General features: G+C 42.0%; 1 protein-coding gene across 3 annotated transcripts in view; it reads left to right on the forward strand.

The window, feature by feature from the left end:
- The first annotated feature begins 20,721 nt into the window (after window positions 1-20,721).
- Window positions 20,722-27,352, forward strand: part of SALL1 (spalt like transcription factor 1) — a 17,062-nt gene continuing 10,431 nt past the window's right edge. Inside the window, exons 1-2 of one of the 3 annotated variants that reach the window (XM_084644426.1) lie at window positions 20,722-20,851; window positions 22,085-22,177. In XM_084644426.1, the coding sequence (XP_084500552.1) occupies window positions 22,102-22,177 (76 nt within the window). In that variant the 5' untranslated portion in view covers window positions 20,722-20,851; window positions 22,085-22,101. Of the gene's footprint in view, window positions 20,852-21,290; window positions 21,393-21,499; window positions 21,586-22,084; window positions 22,178-27,352 lie in introns of those variants that run through there. The other 2 variants (XM_084644427.1, XM_084644428.1) reach the window with 2 other exon arrangements.

The raw sequence follows: 27,352 nt of genomic DNA on the forward strand, positions 1-27,352 counted from the left end.
CTGATACAAAGCCTTCTGAAGTTAGAGGAAAGACTTCCATTGACTTCAGTTGGCTTTTGATCAGAGGTTTAATCATTTAGGTCCCCAGTCCAACAAAGAACTCAAGCAGGTGCTTAACTTTAAATATGTGAGTAGTTTCACTGATGTCAATTTGACTATTCACATGCTTAGGTTCTTTGCTTAAGCAGGGCCTAGTGCTTGCTAGATCTGACCAGATAGGACCTGGAAGACAAGAAGAAAGAGAGATAATTGTAATATTAAATTTACTAATGTAACAAAGACACTGCAATTGTTGTCAGTTTCTTTGTATGGTAGTAAGGCTGTTGTATGCATTTCAGTGTATATAGAAAGATTAGCTACAAGGAAATATTCTGCTCACTGTCTTATACTGAAAACAATGTATATAAACTAGGTAGCAATTTACTGTCTTAAAACCTATGATCTGTGTCCAGAATGGCAATTCATGTGGCCCTGTGGACTTACATCATACATCTTGCCCACTTGTGGGAAGTAATGGAAACAACTTAGCCGGGCGAGAGATGCCCTGAGAGAAGGTGATTAAATTAACTTTAAAAAAATCAAAATACATTTCTAAACAGTTGCATTTTTTAAAAAAAGACCATGTTAAAACAATAGCTCAAGAGTGCATTGAAGTTGCTACAACAGCAGTATTCTGAATATAGGTCATATGTGTTTGATTATGCTATTCAGATAGTTTGATTAGGTTTGGTAAATGAAAACCTTGTCTTATTAGGAATCATTTTTACCTCCTGGATTTGCATATATGTATGATATCTGTTATACTAATTATATCTATTTTCACAGATATAGGCAGACATACCCCAGAGTTGTGGCACCCATTAACAGATCAAGCAAGTGTGTGCAGCTGTGTTTTGATCAGTGAAAAGGTTTCCTGGCATCCAAGAACTGAAATCACCTTTTGGGGTATGACAACTGCATCCAGGCATCAAGCAAGTGAAAATCAAGGGTCTCGGTAAGGAAGGAATAAGAGAAAATACCATAGAGAATTAAAAGTAAAATAACCCTTAATACTTCCAACTGTGCAAACTCAATCACATTTATGCCTTCTATTGGCACGTAGCCGTCCATCATTACATTTGCTAGCTCATAAAGCTGGTTCCTAATCCTTCCTCCTGCCCCCTTTTGCCCCTGTTTTTGCAACAGGCTTCCCCAGACACCAGAGTTGTGGGCTCAACTTCATCACCCATTTGAGCACAGGCACATGCCAAGAGGATACATATACCCATTTGCCTCCTGCTCTGAAACAGCGCTTCATCCCCTGGGAAAGGAAGGAGCTACTGAGCTTGATGCCCTTTGTGGGCATGTTCCATGCTTTTTAATCATTGCATAGTGCTTAAATACTGTGGGGATAGGCACTTTGGAGGTATCTAAGATGACAGAAAGACAGGTATGATTCAGAGGAAAATTAACTTGACAGAGTGGGGTCAAAGGGTTTTAACCAGCTCCTTCGTTCGGACTCCCTCAGGTTCAGCCCCTCAGTCCTCCATCATTGTAACTGCATGCTTGACACAAACAGACACGGGTGCAGCACCATTTTTCAAGTTGAGCAGTGCAAATAGCCTCCACTAAGACTGTATTGCAATCTATGGTTAACCTAATCTCAGGAAGTGAGCAATACAGAACACAGTCTTCACTCTCAGAGACTTCCATGGCCAAAATTGTTTATGGTGGTCACGATTCATTTTCTAAATTTGCAAACCGCAACGTCCAACTATTTTCATTCCCCAAAGGCCAGTTTTTAGCACCCACTAGATTAGTTGGAGATCTGACTTCCAAATTTGCATGGATAAATACTATTTGTACATGCAAATCCAACTTTGCAGGTTAAGCAAAAATGTAAGCCTTTAATATTGTGTGCCTAAAAATGTGGACTTTCAGTTTGGGGGCTGCAAATTTGAGGCTGCTTTTGAAAGTCTGTAATGCTCCCAGCCTCCAAAGTCTTGACATTCAAACTTCCTGTAGTCATATCCAAACTTGGGGATACCCAAGAAGTTATTCACTGGGCTTCCAGCTGCTCCCCTACCCTAGGATGCATTAAGGATGGAGATTTACCAAAATATTTGGAAGAGATCGATATGGGCTCTATCCACAGCACTTATTTGCTCTGTTGAGCTCCTCCTTTTGCAAAATCCTGCTTGCCTGGTGATGGAAAATCCCTGGTTCAGTCTTACTAGAGTCACGTGACCAGCAGAAACATAAGCCAACCAGAGAGGTTTACATCTTTCAAGTTCTTTTCATGCTGCCCTCCTCAGATTCCTTGAACAGCAGCTTTCTTGTTCATAGATACTGCAGGTACATTGAGTCTGATTCTCATTTCCACAAATGTCCCTTTATGCCATTCAGCATTGTGAAAGGATCTAAAAGTGGGTGTAACTGTGCTTTAAATGCACTATAAGGCCCCTTTACCTGCTAGAGCCTTAATGTAAATGGGAATCAGGCCCTTTCTCTTTTCCCTTCCATTTTCTTATTTTGTTTCTTTGCTTACCAGCCCTTCAGATCGAATTTATATAGATTTAGGGGGTGATCCAAGAGGATTCTCCCTCTCTGAATCCTGAATCATTCAAGGTGGCTGCACCTTACACTATACAGAAGTCCAGTTTTTCACATTTATCTTAGGTCAGCACATTCCTCTATTTAACTGTCTCTGATCTGACTACATCTGATCATTCCTTCATTACATTTTCACTTAATCTTTTACCCCCGACAAAGACTATGCATCCCATCACATATTACCCAAGGGACCATCTCTACTTCCCCCAAGCACCCCTCTGCTCTTTTCTCCTATTTAGACTCTTTACTCTGCGTAATTTGCCTGATTTTGTGGAGGGAGATCTCTTTGTAATTGCTGTTTTACGTTAAACATCGATTCCTCGGCTTCTGTCTGGTTTCAGGACATAACACCTCACTATAGGTTTCCCTGGTATAATCAGCAAATAAGAAGGCCAGAGGGGGCCTGAGCACTGGGTTCAGAGTACATTCCTGTATTTGAAAGCAGCTTCACAGCACCTGCAAGAGGATTCTTGGCACTTGCCTGGTTGAACTGCAAGTGCAATATTGTCTCTCCAGGCACACTGGCAACTCCTGTAGTAGTATTTCACTTGTTCTCAGTCTTTGTAAGAAGTTGTAAGAAGATGTAAGAAGTTCTCTCTTTTTTTTAAAATATGATTGTTACTGGGTGTTTCTTTTAACCTTTCGCTGCGACTCCTGTGATAGTTTCTGCCTCCAGATGATGATCTCTAGCATGCAATAGCACAACTTCCAATCACCTGCTCATTGCGAAGCTAATATGTATGTGCTGCCAATTAATTTATGCCCGCTCCCAAGAGACGCTGCCTCTCACTCTACTCACTGCATAGGAGGCCATTCTTTCAGCACTTCTGTTGTCAGTGGCCACACGAAGGAAGCCATTGCTCAATCCAGAAACTCTTTGTTTTACCAAAAAAGGGTTGAGAAACATTAGGCAAGAGTCTGCTGTATCAATTCATCAGATGTGGTGGAAAGAAAACTTCTTGAAGAAAAGCATTTTGGAGGAGGATGCAAACAAAGCAGTGTCCCTGGAGCAGCCCAGCTGAAATCCACTGAAGTAGTCATTTTCGCCATTTCTAGTTTCTCTCTCTCACACAAAAATTGTCTGAGGAGATGCAAATATTTAAAAACAAAAAGACCTCCCAGGCTGACTTGAAACATGTTCAAACTACACATCTCCTCCCTGCTCCCTACAACCCAGGAAATATTTCTTTGGCCCCACAGAACATTTCACACTGAACCCAGAAAACCTCAGGTTGACCTTGGAAATAAGATTCCTCCTTTTCAAAGCAAATGTTTTGGCCATGCTACTGGCGACATTGCACTTTTCCACCAGAATCATATGAAACCTGCCTTTTTTGGCAAACGTGCTAAATTGTGCTATTGTGAACTAGCTGGTTTCCTGGTTAACTGCACATAGACTCTCTGAATTCTTCACTCCGTTTTTACACCATGGTATAATGCAGTGCTACAATGTTCAACAACCTTCTGGGCTAGATCCTCAGCTGGTATAAATCAGCATAGCTCTCAGGACGTCAACGGAGCTACATAGACTTACGCCAGCTGAGAATCTGGCTCTTATATCTATAGCAGTGGTTTTCAATCTGTGGTCCGCAGACCCCTGGGGTTCCACAGACCATGTCTAAGGTTTCCAAAAGGGTCTGCACCTCTATTCAAAATTTTTTAGGGGTCTGCAAATGAAAAAACATTGAAAATCACTGATCTGTAGAGATCACGAGAGGTGTTCTCTTCTATTTGTACAGGCTGCTTTAACAGCATTTAATACTACAGAACCTTTTTAGCTTACCTTGAATCCTCCACTGGGGTTGCACATGTCTGGATTTGATTATCTTTGATACAGACTGTCAATTTGTTTTCCTCTGATGTTTTCCTCCTCTGCTAGCTGTGTTAACTCTACTGTCCCGCAAGACAAGATCTCACACCCCTCTGGGATGTTCTGATAATATAGTTTTGAAATTTCCTTGGAAGTCATCTTCTTACTGCATGTCTGCTCATATTCAGGTAAAGATTCCCTGAGACTGATTTCAGTTCTTTGTTGTAAAGCATGACCATATGCTCACTGTAAGGAATTTAAGGACAAGTAGAGCCTGAAATCTGTCCTCTGATATCTATTTGCTGTCTGTTAACTGATGCTAAACATCCTGATGTTCACTATGATTGCAATCTCCATTTTAACATTCATGCGTTGTTTACAGTACCACCAGAATGACTTTTAATTTTTTATTATTTTTTTTACTCTTTAGCATAGTTAGAAAATGGTTTTTGTTCTGTTTTTGTGGTAAAACCAAAGAAATAGAGATGGACAATTTGATTCAGATGTACCATAAGAACTGAACCAAACTTTGTCTAAAATTCCAACCAAACTCCAAAAAAACATTTTTTGGCATTAAATAAAATGGGGGATAAACTTCTTTCAAACCTTGTGCTTTCAGCTTTAGCCAAAGCAGTCATGCTGTGTGCTATGAGAGAGGCTATTTTACAGAGATTTCCAATCCTGGAGTCTGACCTACACGAATGTGGACCGCACCCACCCCAAATCCTGTTGAAATAAGTGGGACTTTTTATGTGCACAAGGGTCTGCCTTTATCAATTATATTGCAGGATGGGAGCTCAGTTGTGCAGATTTAAGAGTTTGTGTGGTTCAGACAATTATAAGTATCTGAAAAGTTGGGTGTTTATTCAAACCAGGATGAACTTCAGAACTTTCTTAGTTTTTCTTGTTACCACCAAAAAGGAAAACACCTATTTTGTTTTTCTGTTCCTGCACTTGAATTCAAACAAAGCAGGGATTTATAAATAATCACTGTTTTCAGATGGTACACAATTCTATAAGGATCATCCCCAGATCTGATGAACACACAATGCTCATCGAGTGAACTTGCACTTGCTTTCATGTAAATATTAAAAGGACTATCAAATATGTTTGGTACAAAATACCTGGACTATATTGCTTCTGGCAGGATTCTCGGGTTAATAGGTTCTGGTTCACTGTAACAGTTCCATGGTTTGGGCCATTTGCGCGTGCCGTTACCGCATCTTTTGACACTGGAAGGCACGTACAACTCTCACACAAAACCTTTTCAAAGTCAAACTATAAAAAGGGGAAATGAAATGAGGCCTTTTTTCCCTATTGTTTTTATTTTCTATGGAAACGTGTTTTAAAAGGCCTATGAAACATAAAATTGCTTTTGTTGTAGCAGCTAAATTCATTTCACTTTTGATCTGAAATACATTTGAAGCAAATTTCCAGATCTGAAAGGCTAATTTAATAACCCCGTATGCACTAAGCCCAGAACTGAATGCCCAGCCAGGCACTGAGCAGATGCACAGGGATGGAATCCATCTTGTGGTGCCGGGAGTACGCTCTGTGGGCTCTTCCCAAACCATGCCTCCCAGCCCAACAGGGTAAGGATGAGAAATTTCCATAGCAGCCCACTCTTTCCCCACCTCCACCCAGCAATGCCTCTTACTCTCTTGCCACCTTCGTGCTGTCTTGCAGAGCTGCATCCCATTCTGTGCAGAGATTGCGTGCTCCCTCTGAGCCTTCCATCCTGCCTCCCTGTTTGCAGTGGAATGAAACCAGTGTGGCACCCAACACATAGTTCAGGTAATGTGGAGGCAGGGAGGGGGAGCCTGTCACTCCCTCTCCCCAGCAACCTTCTCTCTCACTCACACACACACACCCTCCCCTGCAGGCAGATAGGGTTGTCAGTTTTGGTTGGATGTATTCCTGGAAATTTCATCACATGACATAATCTTTAATTAAAGATTAATCTTTAATTTCTGGAGACTCCACGCCAATCCTGGAGGGTTGGCAACCCTAACTGCAGATCCTTCCAGCCCCTCATGCTGCTCCTCTGGCACAGCACATATCCCGAATACTCATTCACTTTGGGACACAGGCAGAGATTCCTTTTTTTCCTGAGAAATTGGAAACGGAAAAGATGAAGACTTTTATCACTAGATTTTAGTGGAGCCCTTTCCTGCACTCAGGGTGATTCACACACAAGCGACTCATGCACATAAAAAAAATGCACTTGATTGTGTGTGTGGCCTTTTGAAAAAATGTTTCTCTTTCAATTTTTCTGTGCCTCAGTTACCCAATCTGTAAAATGGGGATAATAATACTTGCCTACCTTTGTATAATGTATGTTGAGGTCTTTGGATGAATGGCACAATAAAGTACTATTATTTCTTAGGTGCGTCATGTAATGTGGTCAACTTTTGTGTATTATTAAATGCCAAAGGTAATAGGCAGGGCTCAGCTAAACAATACGCTCATCACAAGATACAGGTTATTGTTGTGCTTGAGTCTACTGCATTTAGCACGCTCTCAAAAAAAATCTTTGGAAAAGTTTCTCTTTGAGCATTTTATGTTGGAGCCTTAGAGCTGATTCTGCCTCTAAATTATAAACCCTTATGTATGTACCATAAAGATGTCCACCTAATGCACAGAAAAACATATTAATTGATCACGGCAATATATTCTTATCCACTGAATTAGAGCATTCCACGCATTGTTTCTTTTTTTGTTTGTTTTTTGGCTTGTAAATCTTCATTGTAGGATACGAATGAAAATGACCCAAATATGTATTATTTATGAATAGGCGTCTCAGATATTATGCTTTAGATTGATTGTGTTAGACAGAGTATAATAGAAGCACAATAAGTCAATGAAAAATAAAATGCCGCAAAAATGTTTCATGCTAAAAATGTAGTTCCAGTGACACCTCTTATATAAAGGACATTGCCAATATGTTGACATTTATATTTATCATGGCTGTGTGCATGAGTTACAATTGTTTGAGGTGCTGAATATCAGGAATATCCATGCACATACACACCCCTTTTGAATGATTGTAAGGCGTAGATTGCTCCATCGCCCCTTATATGGCAAGCTTTTCCTCCCTTTTTTATTTTTCTCCTCTAGCTTCAGGGAGGCAAAGGAAGCAGTAGATCAATAGGATGTCTTGACTGAAGTTGCCTGCAGCAGTTCCATTTCTCAGACTGGACACTGATGCTAACTATCAATAGCAATAAGAGGCTGTCTCAGACAGAATTAAGGCTCTTTCTTCTGCATGGCTGTCTGGTGGTTACTGATAAACATCTTGTGCACAGGATTGCAACAAATAAACCATTTCAAGTGTGCAAGCTAGCCACTGTCATTCTTTCTATTGATACTTGCTTTTGAGGTGCGGGGGGGGAGAGTGTTATAGTATTTTCATATGGATAATTGATGCAGGTTAGAGGGGTGTAAGGCTGAATGGTTGTATAAAGGCATAATGTTATAAAATGGAGAAAGATCATTGATGAAATTCTACGTGCTCTCATAGGAACTCTGAGATGGCAAAAGCCACAAATATGGACTGTAAGTTAAACTACTTAAGCACCAAATGTAACCCTTTAGTGACCTCTCATTTTAGAAATGTTTTGGTTAATGCTAGAAATATCCTGCCACGCTGTTTTATGAAAATGTTATTTGTTCTCACCACTCCTGTGAGTTCTTAAATGTAGTCTGGAAACACAAACTAAAAAGGGGCCTCAGCCTATAGTCTTTACACAGTGGGAGTTCTGCTCGATGGACGAGTACAAAATCAGGTCCTCAGGTGCCTCATAAACACATGCCATTAAAACATGCCGGACCAGATCCTCAGCTGGAGTAAATTGTTAGAGCTCCACTGATGTCAGATAGGAGTAAAGCTGTGGTCCATTTATATCACCTGAGGATCTGACCCATGGAACTGAACTCTTTGGTGATTGCAAAACAACAATGTCAAGGGTGGGACAGATAGGACAGCTCCTCAGCTGATGTAAATCAATGTAGCTTCATTTGATATCTGATTTCTTTGGCGGTACAACAGTTTACTCTAGCTGAGGAGCCTGGCCCTGGCCCGTGACAATCGCCAGCATCATATCAAGTGATGCTTCTCAAACTTTGAGGCTGAGATTCTTGGGAAGGGCCAATAATTTTTTTTGAGGCTCCATCCAGCCCAAAGAAACATTTTAAATAATGTTGTTGTTTTCTGAAATAATCATTTCCATGTACTATCCAACAAAACCTGATGTTCATCTAGAGACCGTTCTGATTTTGCTAAATTCTAAATTAAGATGGTTAAAATTAAATTAAGAGGACAAAATAAATCAGTTTCCAAGATTTAATGGTGAGGGCTCTCAACCCTGAACAAGCCAATAAAGAAAATATTTACATTAGAAGAGTCCTGATTACATGTGTCTAGGAGTGTGTATACACTTCAGAGGAAGTTAAAGAAAAAACTAAGAAACACTTAATACAGGAAAATAGTTACAAATCATGGACTAGTCATTCACTGGTTGTCAATTTCAATTTTTAAAATTATTTTAATAGCCAGATCATATACTGTAATAATAATACTTACTAACCCCATGGGGCAGCATGAGGATTAAGTAATTAATGATAGGTTTCAGAGTAACAGTCGTGTTAGTCTGTATTCGAAAAAAGAAAGGGAGTACTTGTGGCACCTTAGAGACTAACCAATTTATTTGAGCATAAGCTTTCGTGAGCTACAGCTTATGCGCAAATAAATTGGTTAGTCTCTAAGGTGCCACAAGTACTCCCTTTCTTTTTTTAAGTAATTAATGTTTGTACTATGCTTTGAAGTATTATTATGAACTATATTCAATGTGACCACAGTATAGAGTATATACATTTTTCCCCAATAGGCAGAAAGATGAAGCATGCAGTATTTCAAGTTTGGAGAAGCTGGAATTTCAGAAATAGCTTGGCTCTTCACTTTGATTACTTTCCGGCTAGAAAGCTGGAGTCAAACTAATTCATTTTGTAAACATTTCTGATCATTCATGTACAGTACATTGCATAAGTCAATGCAGGACAATCTGACTGTTACAAGTTCATAAGTACAGACAAAATTGACTGCTTCATTTCATAGAGTAGTAAGGGTCTGATCGTGTAGTTCTTACTCAGCCAAAACTCCCATTCAAGTCAATGGGAGTTTTGGAAAAGAAAGGACTTGGGGATGAGGTTCTAAATTGTTTTGGTTTTCCATCATACCACCCGTGTACCTTTACAGTTCAATTTCAACAAATGTCCATATAGCTCAGGGAGAGTGCTGCAGCCTGCATATTTGAATGCAAGTATTAGGCCACCACCTCAGCCAGTGTAAATTGATGTTGCTCCATTGACTTCAGAAGAGCTATATGGATTTACAACAGTTGAGGTTCTGACTCATTTTTCTTTCAGTGCACATCACAGCACACAGTCCAAATGACACTTTCAGAGGATGATTGTGTTAACTTTAAAATTTTCAAAAATGTAAGAGTGATCCATTTGTGCTGTTAAACCGTACGCTTCCTGGATAGCTTTGCCCCATTTAGGAGCAACTAATTAGAAAAAGAAAATACATGCTTAATGCTTGACCATAGGCCTTCTCTAGGCTCTGAGTGAGCAAGTCCTTGAGCACATGAGTTGGCCTTTTGGGGCCCCAGTTCTTAAAGCTCTTAAAAGAACATCACTGGCTCTTTGGCTACAAATAATGTTTACTGAATTAGGTTTTAATATGCCCATTGACAAGCTTCTCTTCTGCATGTATCTCAACAGCAGTTATGCTATGATATAAGCACACAGCCCTGAGTTATATTTGTTGTCTAGTGTCACTAAAGCAGCATTCTTTTACAAGATACAAAGCATTCATTTTCTTCCCAAATTATTCAAGACGGGAAATGTTAGCAAAGCATTTTGTAAGAGTGTAAGTGACTCAAAGCTGGAGACAGACAGAGAAATGGATTACTTTACATACTTTCTACACAAACATGAGGATTAATTTAAATTATTCCCCTAAATCAAAATAACTAGAGCTTTTGGCAGCTTTGAAGTTTAATGAATGTTTATCCTTGCCATCAAGCATAGGTTTTGGGACACCTTGCAGCACCACTGAGGACAAAATCATCTCAAGCAATTTATATTAAAAAAGGACAATGCAAAGATTTTTTGTTTATTTAAAATTTAAAATTTAAATTAAATTTAAAAGAAAATGCATATATTTGAAAATATTTTTGTTTAACCTTTTAAGTAAATTAAAATAAAGTTTCAAAATGATTATGATTGTGCTACTGTCAGCCATCAGTACTTTGGCCTGTAGGTTAACTGCAATTGTGATCATTTCAAAAGTAGACTTGATATAAAACAGGTCTCCTTTGTACTGTATATGCTCTCCTATGCCTGGTTTTGTGTTATTTTAGGGACACATAAGAGCTGGTTTTGCTCTCTCATCTTTCAGAGTATATTTAGAATTCCTTTTAAATGGCTCTTATCAAACATGACAAGAAGTACCTATTACTTAGAGAAATTCAGATGTGTGTTTTCTCTAAGAGAAAATTAAATCATACTACTAGGTAAAATAGACCAGAGACAGGATTTCCACATAAAACCTGATTTCTTTCATCGTTAATGAAGAAAAAAAAATCACACACGGCTGAAATTTTACATAAATGGGGAAGAATTGGTTTGCTTTAGATCAACATGAATAAATTTTAAAAATGGGTAATATTTTAAAAGGTATTAAGCTTTTGATAATTCAGCCATAAAAATACTCTGATTTTTCTGAGGGTTATTTTTACACATAAGAAACTGAAAATTGGATATTTGTAATATCTGGAATTCACAACATGTCTTGCTGTTAAATTGCCACCTTAGAGGCCTTTCCTTTAATTTAATTGAAAATGCATATTAAATCAAAGTGATAGACACATGCAATGCAAAATGTCTATCAACAATTAGACTCCCATTTGGAAGTTTGTTAAGCATAACAATTTAAAAGGAACTTAGCCTGAGGAAGAAAGTTTTAGCTGGTGGTGCTACAATCTTGTACAAAGCAAGTCCGACATTCTGGCCCTTTCCAAAGTGAAATAAAATGCCATACATAAAACAAACGGGACCTCAAAGACTGTTAATCTGCCATGCCATGTCAGTCCAGAACCACCTAGTTCTTTACATAATCAAATACTAATAATACTGATCATTTGAAATGATTAAATAAGTTAAGAAGCATGCAAATAATGTAGCCTAATTATCATGTCATTTATGTGGAATCTAGGACACAGTATGCTGCAGCTACTTAGTAAGTGTTCCACGTCAGTGCAAAGTGTTAGTATTATTACTGGGCCAGATCAGATCCCTGTGCAGTAACACTCATGTAGCTCACAGAGTTTCCCCTGTAGTCTTCTATCATGGAGACAGGAATCTGGCCCACAAACCACATAGGTATCCTGAGATCACAGGAGATACAGGATCATCAGCACAGAGGCCCTGTGCTTCCTGCCAACTTTGACCCCAATGCTTGGTAGTGTAGCATCGCTCCTCGGGACCAGTCTGACCATGGCTGCCCCAGCTGAAGGGGGATCTGTACTGTGGAAGGAGGCCATGAAAGTGTACGGATTCTGAGGGGGTATTACATTTCCTGGGGAATCTTGGCTGGTTTCATGGCAGCAGTATGGTGTACACACTCCCTTCCCCCTTCTTAGTCTGATAGGGCCTCCACTTCTCCTGCATGGATCCTTGGACTTGCAAGGAGTCCTCTCTCATTTCCATGGGAAAAAATCCTTCTGAGGCAACAGCTGACTCCTGCCTTTTTACACTGTGGGGGAGAAAGACTCCACAGAGACAAAGAATCCTCCTCATAGAGATCCAAAAGGCCCAATCTGACCTATGATGATGATGCTATTTATAGATACTTGGTATGTACACACTGCACCTCCACCATAGAGGTAGATCCAATTGATACATATTAGAGATGGACATGAGCTGCAAAGTCTGGATCCAAAGTTCTGGGTTTATTTGGAACCAGGGTTTGATTCTGGCTCATATTTGATCTTTATTGGGCACAGTGAAAACAGCTACTGTGTTGCACATCAGCATATTAAGATTTTTTTCTATCTTTAATTTTATAACATTTGTATTTCCAAAGATTATTCTGCCAGTACTGTATTTCTAAACTGAAATTTGTATAACCATTGAGATATATGCCACTACTACAAGCACAGAACAGTGCATTCTCTGTAGTGATACCTGACTCCTTTAAACAGATATAATTCCAGTACTGGTATACTTGTGTGTAATTCTTCCAGGTTAAATTCTAGCTGTTTCTAGACATTACAGTTATCACCTTGATTGATGTTAAGAGCATGACAGTAAGGAAATGAGGATAAGAAGAAATGCAAAGGATATTCTACCAAATTACAACATTTTGTTTTGCATTATTGGTTTTCCATATTGTTCAGTGGATCTATAATCACTGTGTCCCATCAGAACAAGGGAATGCATATCGACAGCCAGTAACAGTTTCTGTCTTTCGTTATCTAGTATTTACACCTTTGTTGTATAATCTCCTTGAAGAACCAGGATTACCTCGGATTACAGGTGCATTAAGGAACAGTATACCTCAAATGCCATATTCACTTTGTTTAGAGAGGCAGTAAGCTGTTTGCCCAGCATGTGAATACCAGTGAACAAACTCCTGCAGGCTTCCATGAACAGGGCAGGCAGCATCAGCCCCAGGATTTTGTTGCTGTCGGCAAATTATTTAACATAGGCCCTTTACAATTCATAGTCACTAGCACAGCAAAGTGTTACCAAACATTTTGCAGCCCCAGGCAGCTGCCTGTTCTGTCTGCATGGTGTTGATAATGCTGGGGCTCATGAATGTAGGCTTACTCATCTCTCACCCATTAGGCTCACGTCTATGTCACTTTTTTAACCAGAGCGCACTCAGAGCTGGTCTGACTCTAGAGTAATTCATGACAATCGGGGCAAAGGAGCTGCAGTCCTGGAAGTCCTGTGAGAAGCACTGGGAGAAATTGGATTTTACTCTAAAAATTTCTAGGACTGAAAAGCAAGGGTGGGAACAGAATTTGCAATTTAGAAAAAACAAGATCAGTAATTTTACTTTATTATGGAGTTAACCAAAGGATTTTGTAGTGGATGCAAGGGGGGAAAAATAAACCAAATTCATCCTTGGTATAACTCCATTGACTTCAGTAGAGTTATAATAAGAATAGATTCTAAAACTGTCACTTTAAAATATGATAGCTTTGCTTCTGCCTCAATGCTGCATAAAAACTGGAGCATCGACAACAGCTGCAGAAGCAGGGCTGAGCATATTGTAAAGATGCATGAAGTTATTTTTAACCCCTTAGAACTGGTGAGATTGGAAAGGTATTTTTGTTGAATTATTTTTAGATTAAAATAGAGGTGGAGGCATCATGCTATCGGGCAGTTTTTCTAAGCATTGATTATTGTCACTTCTGACAACTCCGTACCATCTTGCGTTTGAAAAGTTGCCTGTGTTAATATGGATCTGATAATGGGCCTGATCTTGCGCTGCTCAGACAACAGAACTCCCCTTGTAGCTATGCTTGCACAGGGTGACATGTGCCCCAGTGCACAAGACCTTTGCTCCACTTAAGTCCTACAAAAAAAAACCCATGCTTTCTGCACAGGAATGAATTTCATCAATGAAGAGTTTAGGCTTGGTCTGTTAGATTGAAGACCCCCTCAGGGCAAGAAATATGTCCTTTTATGAGTTTGCAACTAATTATGCATGATATTCAACAAATTAGAAATAAATGTAGCATTAGCATTGGGGTTTGTGTAAACGTTTTTTCTAGCTGTATGATATATGACCTATAAGAAGTGTGTATGTATTGGCCTAGGCTACCGTCGTTACTCAGTGAGTGATCCAGTGCTCGTTGACGGCACTGGGATGATGCCCATGGGCTTCAGTGGGCTTTGGATCACACCCTAAATCTGTATTCAGACCACACTTCCACTGGGATCATTGGGCCCATAAATATTGGATAGGACTGAGCCCAAGTGATCCTAATGAATCTATGGGAAGTTTGGGAGAGAGCCAGTTAGACCTAACAAAACTATTGTATTACTGAGGGCCAAATTCTGCTCTGACTCTTGTACCCTGAAACCCTATTAATTTCATTTTAGGCAAAATTTGGTTCTAAATGTAAGTAGGGCAAAGACATCAATGAAAGGCAAGAAAAAGAAATAATTCAGCGTAGGGCTTGGGACACCCACTGCAGTTATACTAGTAGCGCCAAGCCTGCCACGCAGGGAACGTAAAGGGGCAGAGGCCACTTTTCTAGTTTGTGAATCATGGGGTGGAGGTGAATTCTATTCGCTTCTTGCAGATTTCCATGCACAAAGTCTGATAGGCAGGGAAGGGAGACTTTCACCTCCTAGATGGTAACTGATTTTTGATTTTTATAGAGTGGCCATTCTCAGATTTGCCTGTGGATCACTGGTGGCCTGGGTAGCACTTGCTGGTGGTCCACAGAGAGTTGGCTTGTCACACGCTCCTGCCCCTCTTCATTGTTTCCAGCTGCTGAACTCCTTTAAAAGACAGCTACAAATGCAGTCAGTACTTTCTTAATGTTGTTTTGAAAGTGGGCAAATGCTGTAGTTTCTACATGGATGTCATATGTTCATGCGTGGGAGGGGAGGTGATCTGCAAAATTGTGAAAGGCAGAGCAGGTGGGTGCACAAGAAAATCTCCCTATTACTTTGGGGCCCATGCATAAGAAGAGACTCCCTATTACAACAGAAAATACTCTTGTCTTTTAGTAAGGAAAAATATATTTACACACAACAGTCCTAATTTTACCCTCAGCCACACCAAATCAATTCAATTGACAGGGCTGGGTTGAATTGAGTGCAGAGTTTGGACCATGAAGAAGGTATTTAGTTCAATAATGGAATATAAAGTATTATTCACAGCATATTTATTTTATTGGAACCAAACTCTGCAAAACCAACTTCTTGTGTTGATACAAACATGATAGTTCTCAAATTGTAAACATCACACAGTAAGTTAGTGCACCTTAATATTATGCAAATGAAGTTTATGTACTTTAAAGTACTTGTACCGTATTTGTTGAAACTTTCAAAAATTGTGTTAAGAAAGTGAGTTAGGTTGTCAGGTTTATTTAATTAGGCATGAAATCTGGGACTAACTCAAGCAACATTTCCCTCTGGGGTCTGAGACACTTTTAGCCTGTAATAATTTATTATTCATCAACTAAAGTGAGTCATCAAAATATAGGTAGGAAACTCACACTGTTGGTAAATATGAATTGACAGGATTATTCTGGAAAGAACAGCAATTAGTTTGTGACAATGGGTCTTACCCCAGGCTAGATGATTACCTTGTAGTTGTAGGAACTCATGTGTAAGTTATTAGGCAACTGTCATGAAATTTTGGCCCTGTGTTTTTATTTGGACAGACTAGAGAAACCTTGCAGAATTGTGTTTCAAAGATAAGCGAATCCTGAAGGAGAAACCAAGTAAAAAGAACAATAGATTTTCTTCTTGCTAATGCCAGATGCAATTTCACCCCCCAATCATCTCTTTTCTGTCTTTTTTTTTAATGGCTCCCATAGGCATATTTTCTACTCTTTTCAATAATGCTTTGTATGCTATTAAATAATTGTGATAATTAAGGGATTTTTAAAAAATGCAAACTAAGGCTCTCACTATTAGATGGCTAGGTAAAACGCAATCTGAAAAGATGTCGTGTTCCTCACATGAAGGCACTGTTCTCAAAGAAGAACACCTGGGAGGCCATACTTAGTGAATGGCCACCTCATAAACTGATATCAGGGTTTATTTAAGGCTATTTTCTTGATGTGTACCTATTTGCGTCATGCTTTTTTATTCCATACAAAGTTACTTTTGTGGTATGGTACAGCCCATGAAAGTGGAATATGTCTTTGATTCCCGATGTGGGATTTCAACCAGTTTATATAAGGTTGGAGAACTATGTGTCATTTCATTTCTAAACTTCTCTGTTTCTGCTGGAGGTACACTGTGGCTTTATGTGGCTTTGATACACAAATTAAACTGGGCTATAAGGGGATGTGGCTTGTGAAGAAAAATCCCCTTTGGCATCAAAGATAATTCTCAGTTCCCTAGAGATTCCCTACTAATTTTGTCCATACTGGCAGTGACCACTGACTTCCAAGCTATTTCAGTGATTTTTTACACTTTTACAACCTACCTAAAATATCCTTTAATTCATTGTTACTAATCTAAGTAGCATTAATGTAGAACATACTAAATAAAAGAATACAATTGTGCCCTTGCAATAAATCAGTGATAATGTCAAACTAAAGGAATTGACTAAAAAAAGAATTTATTACATGGCAAAAAAATTCCAGGTTTATTCTTAACACAGAAATTAAGACATAATATCACACAAAGGTATTATATCTAGTATAACAGGATAGGATTTATGGTGGGTATAGTTTTGCCAAAACTCTTTTGCATAAAATAAATGTACAGAGAAACAAAAGAAATATGCATGAAACTCCTGCAATGTTTCTTTTTCTTCCCCCACCTCCTTCTTGGGGACTGAACATACAAAAACCTCCTTTGTGCAGTTATATTGAACATTGCTGATAGTTTCATTCCTCTACCTATGCATTTTATTTTTCTCAGCTTCCAACCATCTTGCCTGGAAAAACACTTTCCCTAGTCTGTTTACTAGCTCTCTAATTTCATCTAGCCTGTTTACTTAGTTATTAATATATCTAAATTGGCAGTGTCCTTCAGGGGCATTTTTGTTAAATTTGAAACAAATATATTTAATGATTGCATTGTAATAAAACAGCTAAAAGAATAGATTAAGAAGATATGCACGGGGGGCGGGGTGGGTCTGATTGATTGAGGGATTGATTTTATTACTTCTCCCGTAGATGGGGAGTGATAGCTGTAAATCTCTTGATAATCATTTCAGAAGCACCTTCATCAATAAGCTCAAAAGGGATGGCTTAGGTGTAAAATTTTGCTGGCCAGCGGGTCAAACAAAAGGCAGCAAATGGGCAAAGAAAGAATTGAATTAAATAATTCCACCTTGGCTGGTAATGTGGCATTCGTCATTTTCATCTCTTATCTTGGCAAAAATAAATAAATAAATAAATTACCCCTTCACTTTGGAGCTCTTATATTTGTTTTGTTTTGTTTTGGGGTTGGGGTTTGTTTGTTGTTTTTTTTTTTCTCTTTTCCCACCCCCCTGCCTTTAGCTCAACCCGTATTGCTAACGATTCAATTATCTGGCTAAAAGCTCGCGCTTGTGAGCAATGATCAATTATTAGTTGTCAGTAATAATGGAGAAGGATTCCATTCTGGCCCTTTTTCTTTTTCTTAAGGAATTATCATTAGAAAATAAATCAAAAAAAAAAGGGGGGGGGTTGTTGACAGCATTGTCCACAAAAGTAGTCTTACCTAGACCCACACGGTCACAAGGGTTGAAATGCGCGTATTGAATAGCGGGATTCCAGGCTATTGACCATAAAACAATTCCAGAGAGCAGTTCCTAGCTGCTCCTGGATAGCTGCGCCCCAGGATTGTCTCAAAAGTTTATTATATACCGGCGCACAAAGCCAAGTTCCCATCTGACAGCAGCATCTGGAAGCCCCTAATTACCCACATTTCTAAAATGCACGTGAGCAGTGTTAGCCGAGGGACGGCTTGGTATTAGCAGTTTAGCGGGCACATACAGCAATATTTAAAATCTGGTTTGCACGGTATCTTTTCTCAATAAACAGAAAACCATCCTTGCTCAGTAAAAGCAGGTATTTTTGCCGTCTGAGAGCGTGAATGAATGAATTTCCCCCTGACGGTGTTTCCCTTAAAGTGTATTAATTTTTAGGGCAGAGACAATGTTTCCACAGGTTAAAGGTTGATGGTTCGGGGTTGGCTCTGCGAAGAGACCGATCTGTATCTAAGTAAATGCCGCTTTACAAGCTGCACTGGTGGTGCAAATTTGCAGAAAATATGAAATCAATTGGATTTTCTTCCAGATCGTTATTAACGATGCATTATAAGTATATGGGTATTGTGTAGCTTTTAACCCCTGAGTGCTAAGGTTGTTATGTCTGATCGCAAACCTTAATAACAATAATCCAGTCCAGTGTGCTGCATCTCATTGAAATCGTCTCTCACCCGAATGAACTGCAAATTATCCCCTGTTTACAATCTCCCTTCAGTGCTCATCTCAGTGAACTGGAAATCGATCCCCAGCACGGTTGTTTTCCAACCAAGGGCTGATTTGCATTGATGGGTTCCCCCACCCCAATTTTTTTTTAAAAAAAATAACCTAAGAAAGATCTCCAAGATCTGTGGGTGCCGGGGGGGGGGGGGGGGAATTCTGTCGCTGTGATCTGGACCTTCAAGGGGGGGAAACAGCAACAACAAAATCACAGTATTTACGTTTGTGAACACTCACAACTTCTGTTCACGGCAATGACATTTAATTGATGTATTGCTATCAACAACAATAAAGACCAATTCTTCTCTCCCTGCAAACACCACTCTGCCGCCGCCCCCCCCCCATATCTCCGGCCCCCAGCAAAGGGGAAGAAAACAAACAATAAATAATCAAATGACCCTAAACTAAACACTAAGCGTCTGTTTTTACAATGGCGAGGGAGCAGAGAAACGAAAAAGAAAAGTTATTAAACTTTATCTCTCCAAATTAGTCTTTCGCCAAACCCTTGTTGTTGTTTTTTAATTGCAGGCTCACGACGGGCACGTACAGACACCAAATGCATAGCACTATGGGAAAGTGCTTTGAAACAACCCAATTTAATCAACAAATATATAATGAAATTGTAAATGCGAATAATTTTCAGACAGTAACTGGATTTAAAGGCGTAGGGAGCTAATCGAGTGATTAATATAATTCTAAATGCAGACATTCTCGTGAGTAGGGCTTATGTGGGTGTTATATGCAGATACGTGTATCAGTATGTATACATATATCATGTAAGTTTCTATATGGTTATATTCGGTATATTCCCCAGTGTTTGAGGGTAAGGAGGCTGACACCTACCACTGAATATATCCATCTCTGCCGAAAGATCTCTTTAAATATTCAGTGAAAAATAATGGCATCTGAAATACCACCTATAGCAACATTATTATCTTCATTCTTCAACATCATCCCCACTGACAGCTTCGTTTGTCTTTTTATCAAAATCTACTGTACCAAATACTGCGGGGAGAGGAAAGGGGTGGGGGGAGACCCATCCTATACAGAAGAGAAAAGCGCATTCAGTGTCCGGGTTTGCTAAAGCTGACTAAATATTTGGTTGGCACTTGGGGGAAAGAGGGGGTTACTGATGTTTTGTCACCCACCTTGGTAAACATTTTAAAGTCTAGTTCGTTTAATAATAGGGAGAAGAAAATCCGAGTGAGCCGGTTCCTCGATTGGAGAGGGAGATTCTCGCTCTCTAGGTTTCTCCGGCTCATTTGAAATTGAAATGAGTTGTATCTGATCAGCCTCTTGCTTTTACAGAGTTTGTTAATATTGATACCGGGGGAAAGGAGTAGTTTCAATCACAGAGTAAATAATCCAGAGGGGAGGGTGGGAGGAGGGTGCTGTGAATGGCCCAGAAACAGAAACTGACTACAGCAGCAGCTCGCTCGCTCGCTCGTCTTCAGACCGAGATAACCCTGCACATCAACTTTTCGTATACAGTACGGAGGAATTTGAAGTGCAGAGAGGAACGAGGAATACAAAGGGCTCCATAGCTACCTATAAACCCAACAGGCTCGGTCCGCGTTGTACTGTAGGTGCATTTGTGGGGGTGCAATGTATCAATCCTGGGGCTGGCTAGACCCTTCCTAACTTGGGAACGGAACTTTTTATTCCGCGATGATGATGCCATGGGTTGACGATTGCATGCGGGCTGCCCGAGCGCCATTTGAGCAGGATGTTTTCAATTGCTACCCGTCCAGCAGACACCGCGGATGGGGCTAATCTATTGTTACAACCTGCGGGCGGGCGGGCAGGCGGGCGCCCGGACGCGGGCATATTAAGGAGGCAGACAGACACACGAATGTCCATCCACCTGGGGGACAGGGGGGGGGGTCCATTCTTAAACGTGTTGGGCCACCAGAAGCGCTGCTCTGTCATGAGCCCAGTTCGGACTCCCGGAGTTCAAAGTACGCCTCCGGCGTTAGAAGACACGCACCCTGCACAGCTGCCTACCCCGGAGCCCGTCTCGCTGCCGACCCGCGTCTGGCCCCACACCGAGGCGGGCGAGGCACCGACCTCCCGGGGCTCTGGCGGGGAGGCTGCGCCCAGCAGCGGGGCTCGCGTGCCCAGGCTGCAGGCGGCTGCCCGGGAGCTGGGGCTGGAAGCCCGGCGCGGCTCAGCCTCGGACTCTCGGCAGCCCGAGAAGAAAACGAAAGTCAGGAGTGAGTTCGCTTCGGGCTGGGGGGGTGTGTGTGTGTGTGGGGGGGGGGTTGTCCATCCGAATTCACAGCCCCCCGCCAGACAACCCCGTGGGGAGGGGGCAGAGCCGACGCGGCCCCGTCCCCTCCGGACTCCGCCCCCCTGTGCCCCGGACTCCGCCGGGGAGATGAATCGGCGGGTTTCCGCCGGCCGCCGGCTCCGGCAGCCTTCTCCCGGAGATTGACGTCGGCCTCCGCCAACCGCCGCCAGGGGCGGAGCCGCCCCCGGCCGGGCTCGTGACGTAGCCGGGCACAAACTTTGCAGTAATTGTCCTGGGAAACGTGTGCGGTGGCCACCAGCCCGTCGGCCGCTGAACCGACCCCCCCCCCGCCCCATTGCCGGCATCTCCGCCCCCCCGGCCCCCCCTCCCGAGGAGCCGGGGAGAGGCTGGAAGGTGCATCTGGGATGGGGGCCGAGGTTAAAACAAGACACAAAACTTGGCCGCGGAGCGGGGCTGGGACGGTCCCCGGCAGAGGCGGTGGCGCTGACGGAGAGCGGGGCAAGGTAGCTGGGGGAAAGCCCGGCCTGCCCGCCCGGCCCAACACAGCCCCACCCCCGGCCCCGCTGTCGCTGGTGCACGGGCAGAGACCGAGAGCTGCCCCGCAGCTGGGCGATCCGCTCCTGGGGGGGGAGAGGGGTCCTTTCTCTCGCTGCCTGGGCTCCTTGGGGGAGCGACCAGCCCTGACTCTTGCTGCCGGTGCGTTCGGGGAAGACGTGATTTCATTTCTCCTCCTGGCCCCCTTTGTAACGAGAAACAAAAACAACCCGCAGCCCGGGAGCTTGGGACAGCAGCGGGGGGGGGGGGGCAGAGGCTTTCGACACATTCCTATAGTAACAGGGATGGCGTGAAACAGTCCCAGCTGGTTGCTAAGCGGGTTAAACTGTATCCAAACAGCTTTGGGGAAAGCCAGCCCCCTCCCCTGCCACATGGATCGACTCATTGGGTGGGAGCGGCGGAGAGACAAGGGTCTCCAGCAAATCAGCGCCTAATTGATTAAGGCGAGCGGGTTTGAATAGAGCTGGCCATGTGCCAATCGCCTTTCAAAGAGCCCCTCTATGATTAATCGCAATGCATTATTGATAATCATAATTATAGCAGGACACATGCGCGGTGCGGCGTGGCTTGGGGAGGGGGGAGGCTCGATTTCCGTAATTTTGAGAAGATTTTTTTTTAGTAATTTTTTATTCTGCCCCAGCTGATGTTTGAGCCAGCATGTCGCGGAGGAAGCAGGCGAAGCCTCAGCATTTCCAGTCCGACCCCGAGCTGGCCTTATTATCCCAGCGAAATGGTGAGTTCTTCCCATCTCTCTCTCTCGCACGCATTTTAACACAAACACGCACCCGCAAAATAGATCAACTTACCTTAGAGACCGCTAGGAAACTGCACCGGGAGAGGGGAGAGAGCGCTGCAGCTGCCGGAGTTTTTTGGTTGTATTTTTTTTTTTAAATTACTATTTTTGCCCTGGTTGAGGATGGGTTGGTATGATTTTATTAACCTTCTGTTTCCTGTGTGTGTTGCATTTTTGTGTGTGTGTGTCTCTCTCCTTCCCCCCCCCCCTTTTTTTTTTGATGATCTGGCAGTCTGACCCCAGAAGAGATGGATTTCTCCCCCACACCCCCTCTGTAGCCCACACCCCGGAGGCTGGTGAGGAGCGGGACAGAAGTCAGGTTTGGGTTGGGGTGTGTGTTTTCTAAGGATGCACCGACCTGACCGCACTTACTTTCTCTCTCTCTCTCTCTCTCTCCCCCCCTCCCATAAAAAGGGGAAAAGCCCCTTTCCTACTTTTTTCTGCGTGCCCCTTTTCCCCCCTGGAGTCCCGGTATGGCTGGGAAACCTGCGCTGCCAGGCAGCCCTCGCCTCTGGAGCATTTGAAACCCCTCTTTTAAAGGGGGGAAAAGTTTGCGTGCTGGAGATAAAAGTCTTTCTCGCACACTGACGCGCTGGCTGAGCTCCCTCCCTGACCCTGGTAACTTTTCTCCCTCTTCGCTTTGGCTGCCTGGCATCTGCGGGATCCGGGCTCGCAGCGGCTCCGGCGAGGGAGGCTTTGCGGCTGGCCTTTAGTTGTGGGGTGGCTGCTTGTTTCCTTTCTTCCTTTGGGGCTTTTTTTTTTTTTTTTTTTTAAGTGTGAAGCCGGTAAGGGAGGAACCAGGGTGGCTGGCTCTGGAGAGCCTGTGATTTTTTTTTTAAAGGGGGGGTCCAGAAGCCCTGCGTTGGTGCTGGGAAAGGCAGTTTTATTGAAGCGGGGGGGGGGGTGCTTGTACCTGTGTCTGGTTGCACTTTATAAACCGGCTGAGTAGGGGGGGTGTGGTTGGGGGCCGGGGGCAAGTGGTCTGGGGAAACTCCAAATAAGAAAGTGGGCGATGGGGAAGCGCCTGGCTGATCACTGAGGCTCGAGGCCCGGGGTGGAGGTGGCGGAGGCTCTCCGTGTCCCAAAGGCAGGCCCGCTCCCCTGCCCTGCCCTGCCCAGCGCACCTCGGCGGGTGCGTTAGTTTCAGAGCCGGAGGCGAGGGAGCCCGAGGAAGGATGAGCCGCCCGAGGGCACGGGAGGGGAATCCTGCCCCCCGTTTGGCTCCCTCTGGATCTTCTCCCCGGCCGGGCAGTTCTGTTCCTGCCGACCAGCGGGACTCACACCTTGGGGGGCCGCTTGGGGCAGATTTTGAAATGGGAAAGGGGGGGCCATAAATAAACAGGCCATTCAGGAAGTTGCATGAAAACTGTTACCGGGTGTCCGTTCGAGAGGCTGGCTGTAGATGTGGATAATGCCAGGCGAGGGAGGACGAGATGGAAAGTTGGAAGGGGGGGGGGGGGTCCTTGCATTTCTGCAAGGCACTTCCTGACGCTCTGGAAATTGTGGCCGGTTTTGGTGGGTAGGAGAGTGTTGCTGAGATCTCGGCAACAAAGTCTCTTGTTCGAAGAAGAGGAGGAAGAAGAAGCTGGAGGGGTCATCTCCGGAGCGATTCTCTCTGTCATGGGCCGGGGTGGGGGAGTAATGCGGTGCTCTGGGCAAATCAGAGGGGGATGAAGAGCGTTGGCCCTGAATAAATAACTCGTTTCCTTTTCCTTGGCCGGGCTGGGGCTGGGCATGATGGCACTCCTCAGCCCCGAGGCTAGGCAGCACCTTTGGCTTCCAGAGCCGCTCGGGGTGTTGGGTTCCTTTTCGTTTCTGAGCAAAGCTCTAACTCTTCCCCCTTTTCAAACTCTCCACGCTTCTAACGCGAACGCATTGCTGGCTGTGGAGGGACTTGGCCAGAAGCTGACGTGCCAGTGTGCGATGTGAGTCATGGAGAGGAGCCCGGAGCTGCTCTCCCTCAGCCCCATTAACCCCCTGCATTAGTCATTAAAGCAGCAGCCAGGAAACCCCCCCCTTTTCAGCACCATGCATATCAGGGTCGCCACTGAGGTAGGTTTGGGGACATGGGAGCTGTGATCTCTGAACTGTCCTTCTAATTCATTTTCCATTTATCAGCTCCCCCTTTCCCTTCCCTCCCCACAAATTGCACGGGGGTTGCTGAGGAGTTTGGGAACAAATTTAACATAAGATACCAAGATCTGCAGAGTAAATCGGGTCTCCCTGGGAAAGCTGGAAGGATGCTATGGTAGTTTTGTTATCATTCAGTTTTTTTAAATATTGAGACACCTTTCTTGGCATCATCATTATCATAATAAATAAATAGCACCCATTTCTTGTAATTGTTTAAACGTTTCTGTAAAGTAGTTTGTTTTCTGGAAGGAAACGTTTGATTTTTTTTTTTGGGGTGGTGGTGGTGAATTTTCATTTGTTTGGATGCATTGCTATTTTGCCACGGGGTTCAATTCATTTAATTTCACTTTAGGACATTCATTTTATCTTTAAATGGTTCTCCCCCACCCCCCCTTCAGCTTTGAAATTTCAAGCATGAGCTGGGGAAAGGTTAGGTTTTATTTATCCTTTCCCTGGTGTCCTAAAAAGAACTCTGAACTTTACAAAGTAAGCAGAGAGGGAAAGCATAGATGGAAGTTAAGTTATCTTGCTGGAGAATCAAAGGGCTATTTTTCACATCTTCCATTTGTTTAATTGCATCTCTTGATAAAGTCTTTATTTTTTTTTTTAATTTTTGCTAAAGGACACTGATAAAAGCACCTTCAAGTATCTTAATAAAATCGGCCTGCACTCCCTCCCCTTTTTTTCTTTCCTATTTTTAGTCTTTTGATCTGATTTTGCACATGTTTTCAGATGCAAGACACTGGGGGTGTGAGAAAGGAATGTTAACTGTGGAGCTTTCTTGCCTGTTACTAAATGATGTACTTAGAATAGTTGGATTTCGCCTAAAATGATGGCATTTAGATAATCTTTCATTTGGTTTTTGCTGGCTAGTAACTTAAGTTAACTAAGTAAATTACCTTTTTTTTTTCTTTTGTATCTATATATATATATTTTTAAAATGTTGGCTCATTCTCTAGAAAAAGCAGTAGGCTGTTAGAAACCCTGTTAGGAGCCTTTTCCCTCCTTTCAGTAGTAATCGTTTTAGGTTATGACTGTTTTACATGCTTGGACAATAAGTTTTGTCTACGTTGCCTGGAGGGTATGTTTTGTAATAGTGTTACAGGATTTAGAATGCTGTTGCAATATTCGTATAAAACTAACCCTGTTAGTGAATTAAAGGAATGCTTTATGCGTTTGAGAAGTTCTTAAATTTATAGTGGATACATTTGAGATAGGTGTAAAACATTTTTTCAAGATATGCCTCAAAATTGCGAAAAACAAAACAAACAAAAATCCCCCATTCCTCTTTTTGATGCAGTGAATTCAGGCTTGTTAGCTCAGTTACAATTTCAGGAATCAGACAAGTTTGGCATCACTGCTACCTTAACAACGCTTGCAATGATGTGAAATGAAGGAATATTGAAGAGAATAAATGAAAAATCATGTTTCTGTCGAATTTGTCTTATCTGTTTTGAGTTCTAGTTTAGGAAACTCTCTGACATGTATTCACAGTTAAGGGTCAATAGAAAGTAGTTTGAAAAGTAACTACATACATTTGATTTTCAGAACACTTTCTTTCAAAGTTTAAGGTAAATATAGTACATCCTTATTCTGAAGATTAAATATTTCAAATGAATTTTGGTGCAGTCATTGAATAAGGAAGCTTGGCTTCATTATATCCTGTGAATGTGCACGCATAATACCTTTGTACTGGCATAAGCAGGACAGAAATCAGACTAATAGAAGCGACTTTTGACATAAATGATATTCAACAAGTAACTAATTACTGGTGGAAAATGTACAAAAGGCAGTTGGATTATTTCTTTCTGTTAATAACTGAGATTGTGTGATCTTTTCTTATTACATTTTGGGCTGCTTTTTTTCTTTGTTTTTGTTGTTGTTGTGGGTTGGTTTATGCTTTTTGTGTGTGGTTTTTTTTTTTTTTTTTGTAAGATTGTAGGAGCTTCCTGGCCTAATCATACAACAGAATATTATTTTGGAGCATAACTTTTCCAGGCAAAGGTTCTATCAGAAGAGCAGTGCAGCTAGCATTTGCTGCAGATATAATACTTGCTTCTCTTCCATAGAGAGGAACCAGTTCATCTGATGTTAGTAAATAATAGAATTTCATTATTCACTGTAGCAGTAGGATGGTTCCCAGAATGACCTGTGGGCCCAGGCAGCTATTAAAAACGATGGTTATTTTGTTGTTTATTTAATAACACTTGCAAGACAGAATGCTTGGAAGTAGTACATGTTTAGTCAGACTTCTTTTAGCATATTACATAATCTGTGAGAGAAATGTATTTGATCAGTCTTGATTACAATTTATATATATTTCTTACATTTTTGCAAAGCAGCGCACTAGATGTAGTGGGCCTTATCAGATATTGCTTACGCTGATGTGAGTCAGAAGTAGTTCTACTGAAGTCAGTGGGGATAAACTGGCATACAAAGTGTGAAATCAGGCCCATGTTGTGTGGGTTTCCCTTCACGCTCACTCTTTCTCTCCAACTCTCCCATATTTTTTGTGTGTTTATCATGCACCTATTATAACTTGTGGTGATAAGTCACAACTAGGTATCTACAAACTGTGCTTTTCATATATTTAAGCATCTTCAAGTTTTCTGTGCAAGTCAGTTTTAACCATATGTGGAAACAGTCATTTTTACTGAAGCAATCTTATTAGGGGAAAAATACAATTAAGCTTATTGAAATTGTTAGTAAAAAGCAAAACAGACATTTGCTAGTGAAGAATCATCCAGGAATGCACCGATTGCTGTTTTTTTTTCTAACCGTTTAAGGTGCATGACAACTTATATCCCGTAAAATCTTCTTTAAGAATTAAAAATTGGAATATACAAGTGAAGTGGTTGCTACATGACCATATAGTCAAGAAAGTTCGTATGAGTGGTGCTAGGAGAAACTTAAGTGTTAGCTGTTTTAACCTTTGCTAGCTTCCTTCCATTGAAAGGTGACAGGGTTCAGATCACAATATGT

This window comes from Lepidochelys olivacea, assembly GCF_965140295.1.
Source record: "Lepidochelys olivacea isolate rLepOli2 genome assembly, chromosome: 12".
In the NCBI taxonomy this organism is placed as follows: Eukaryota; Metazoa; Chordata; order Testudines; family Cheloniidae; genus Lepidochelys; species Lepidochelys olivacea.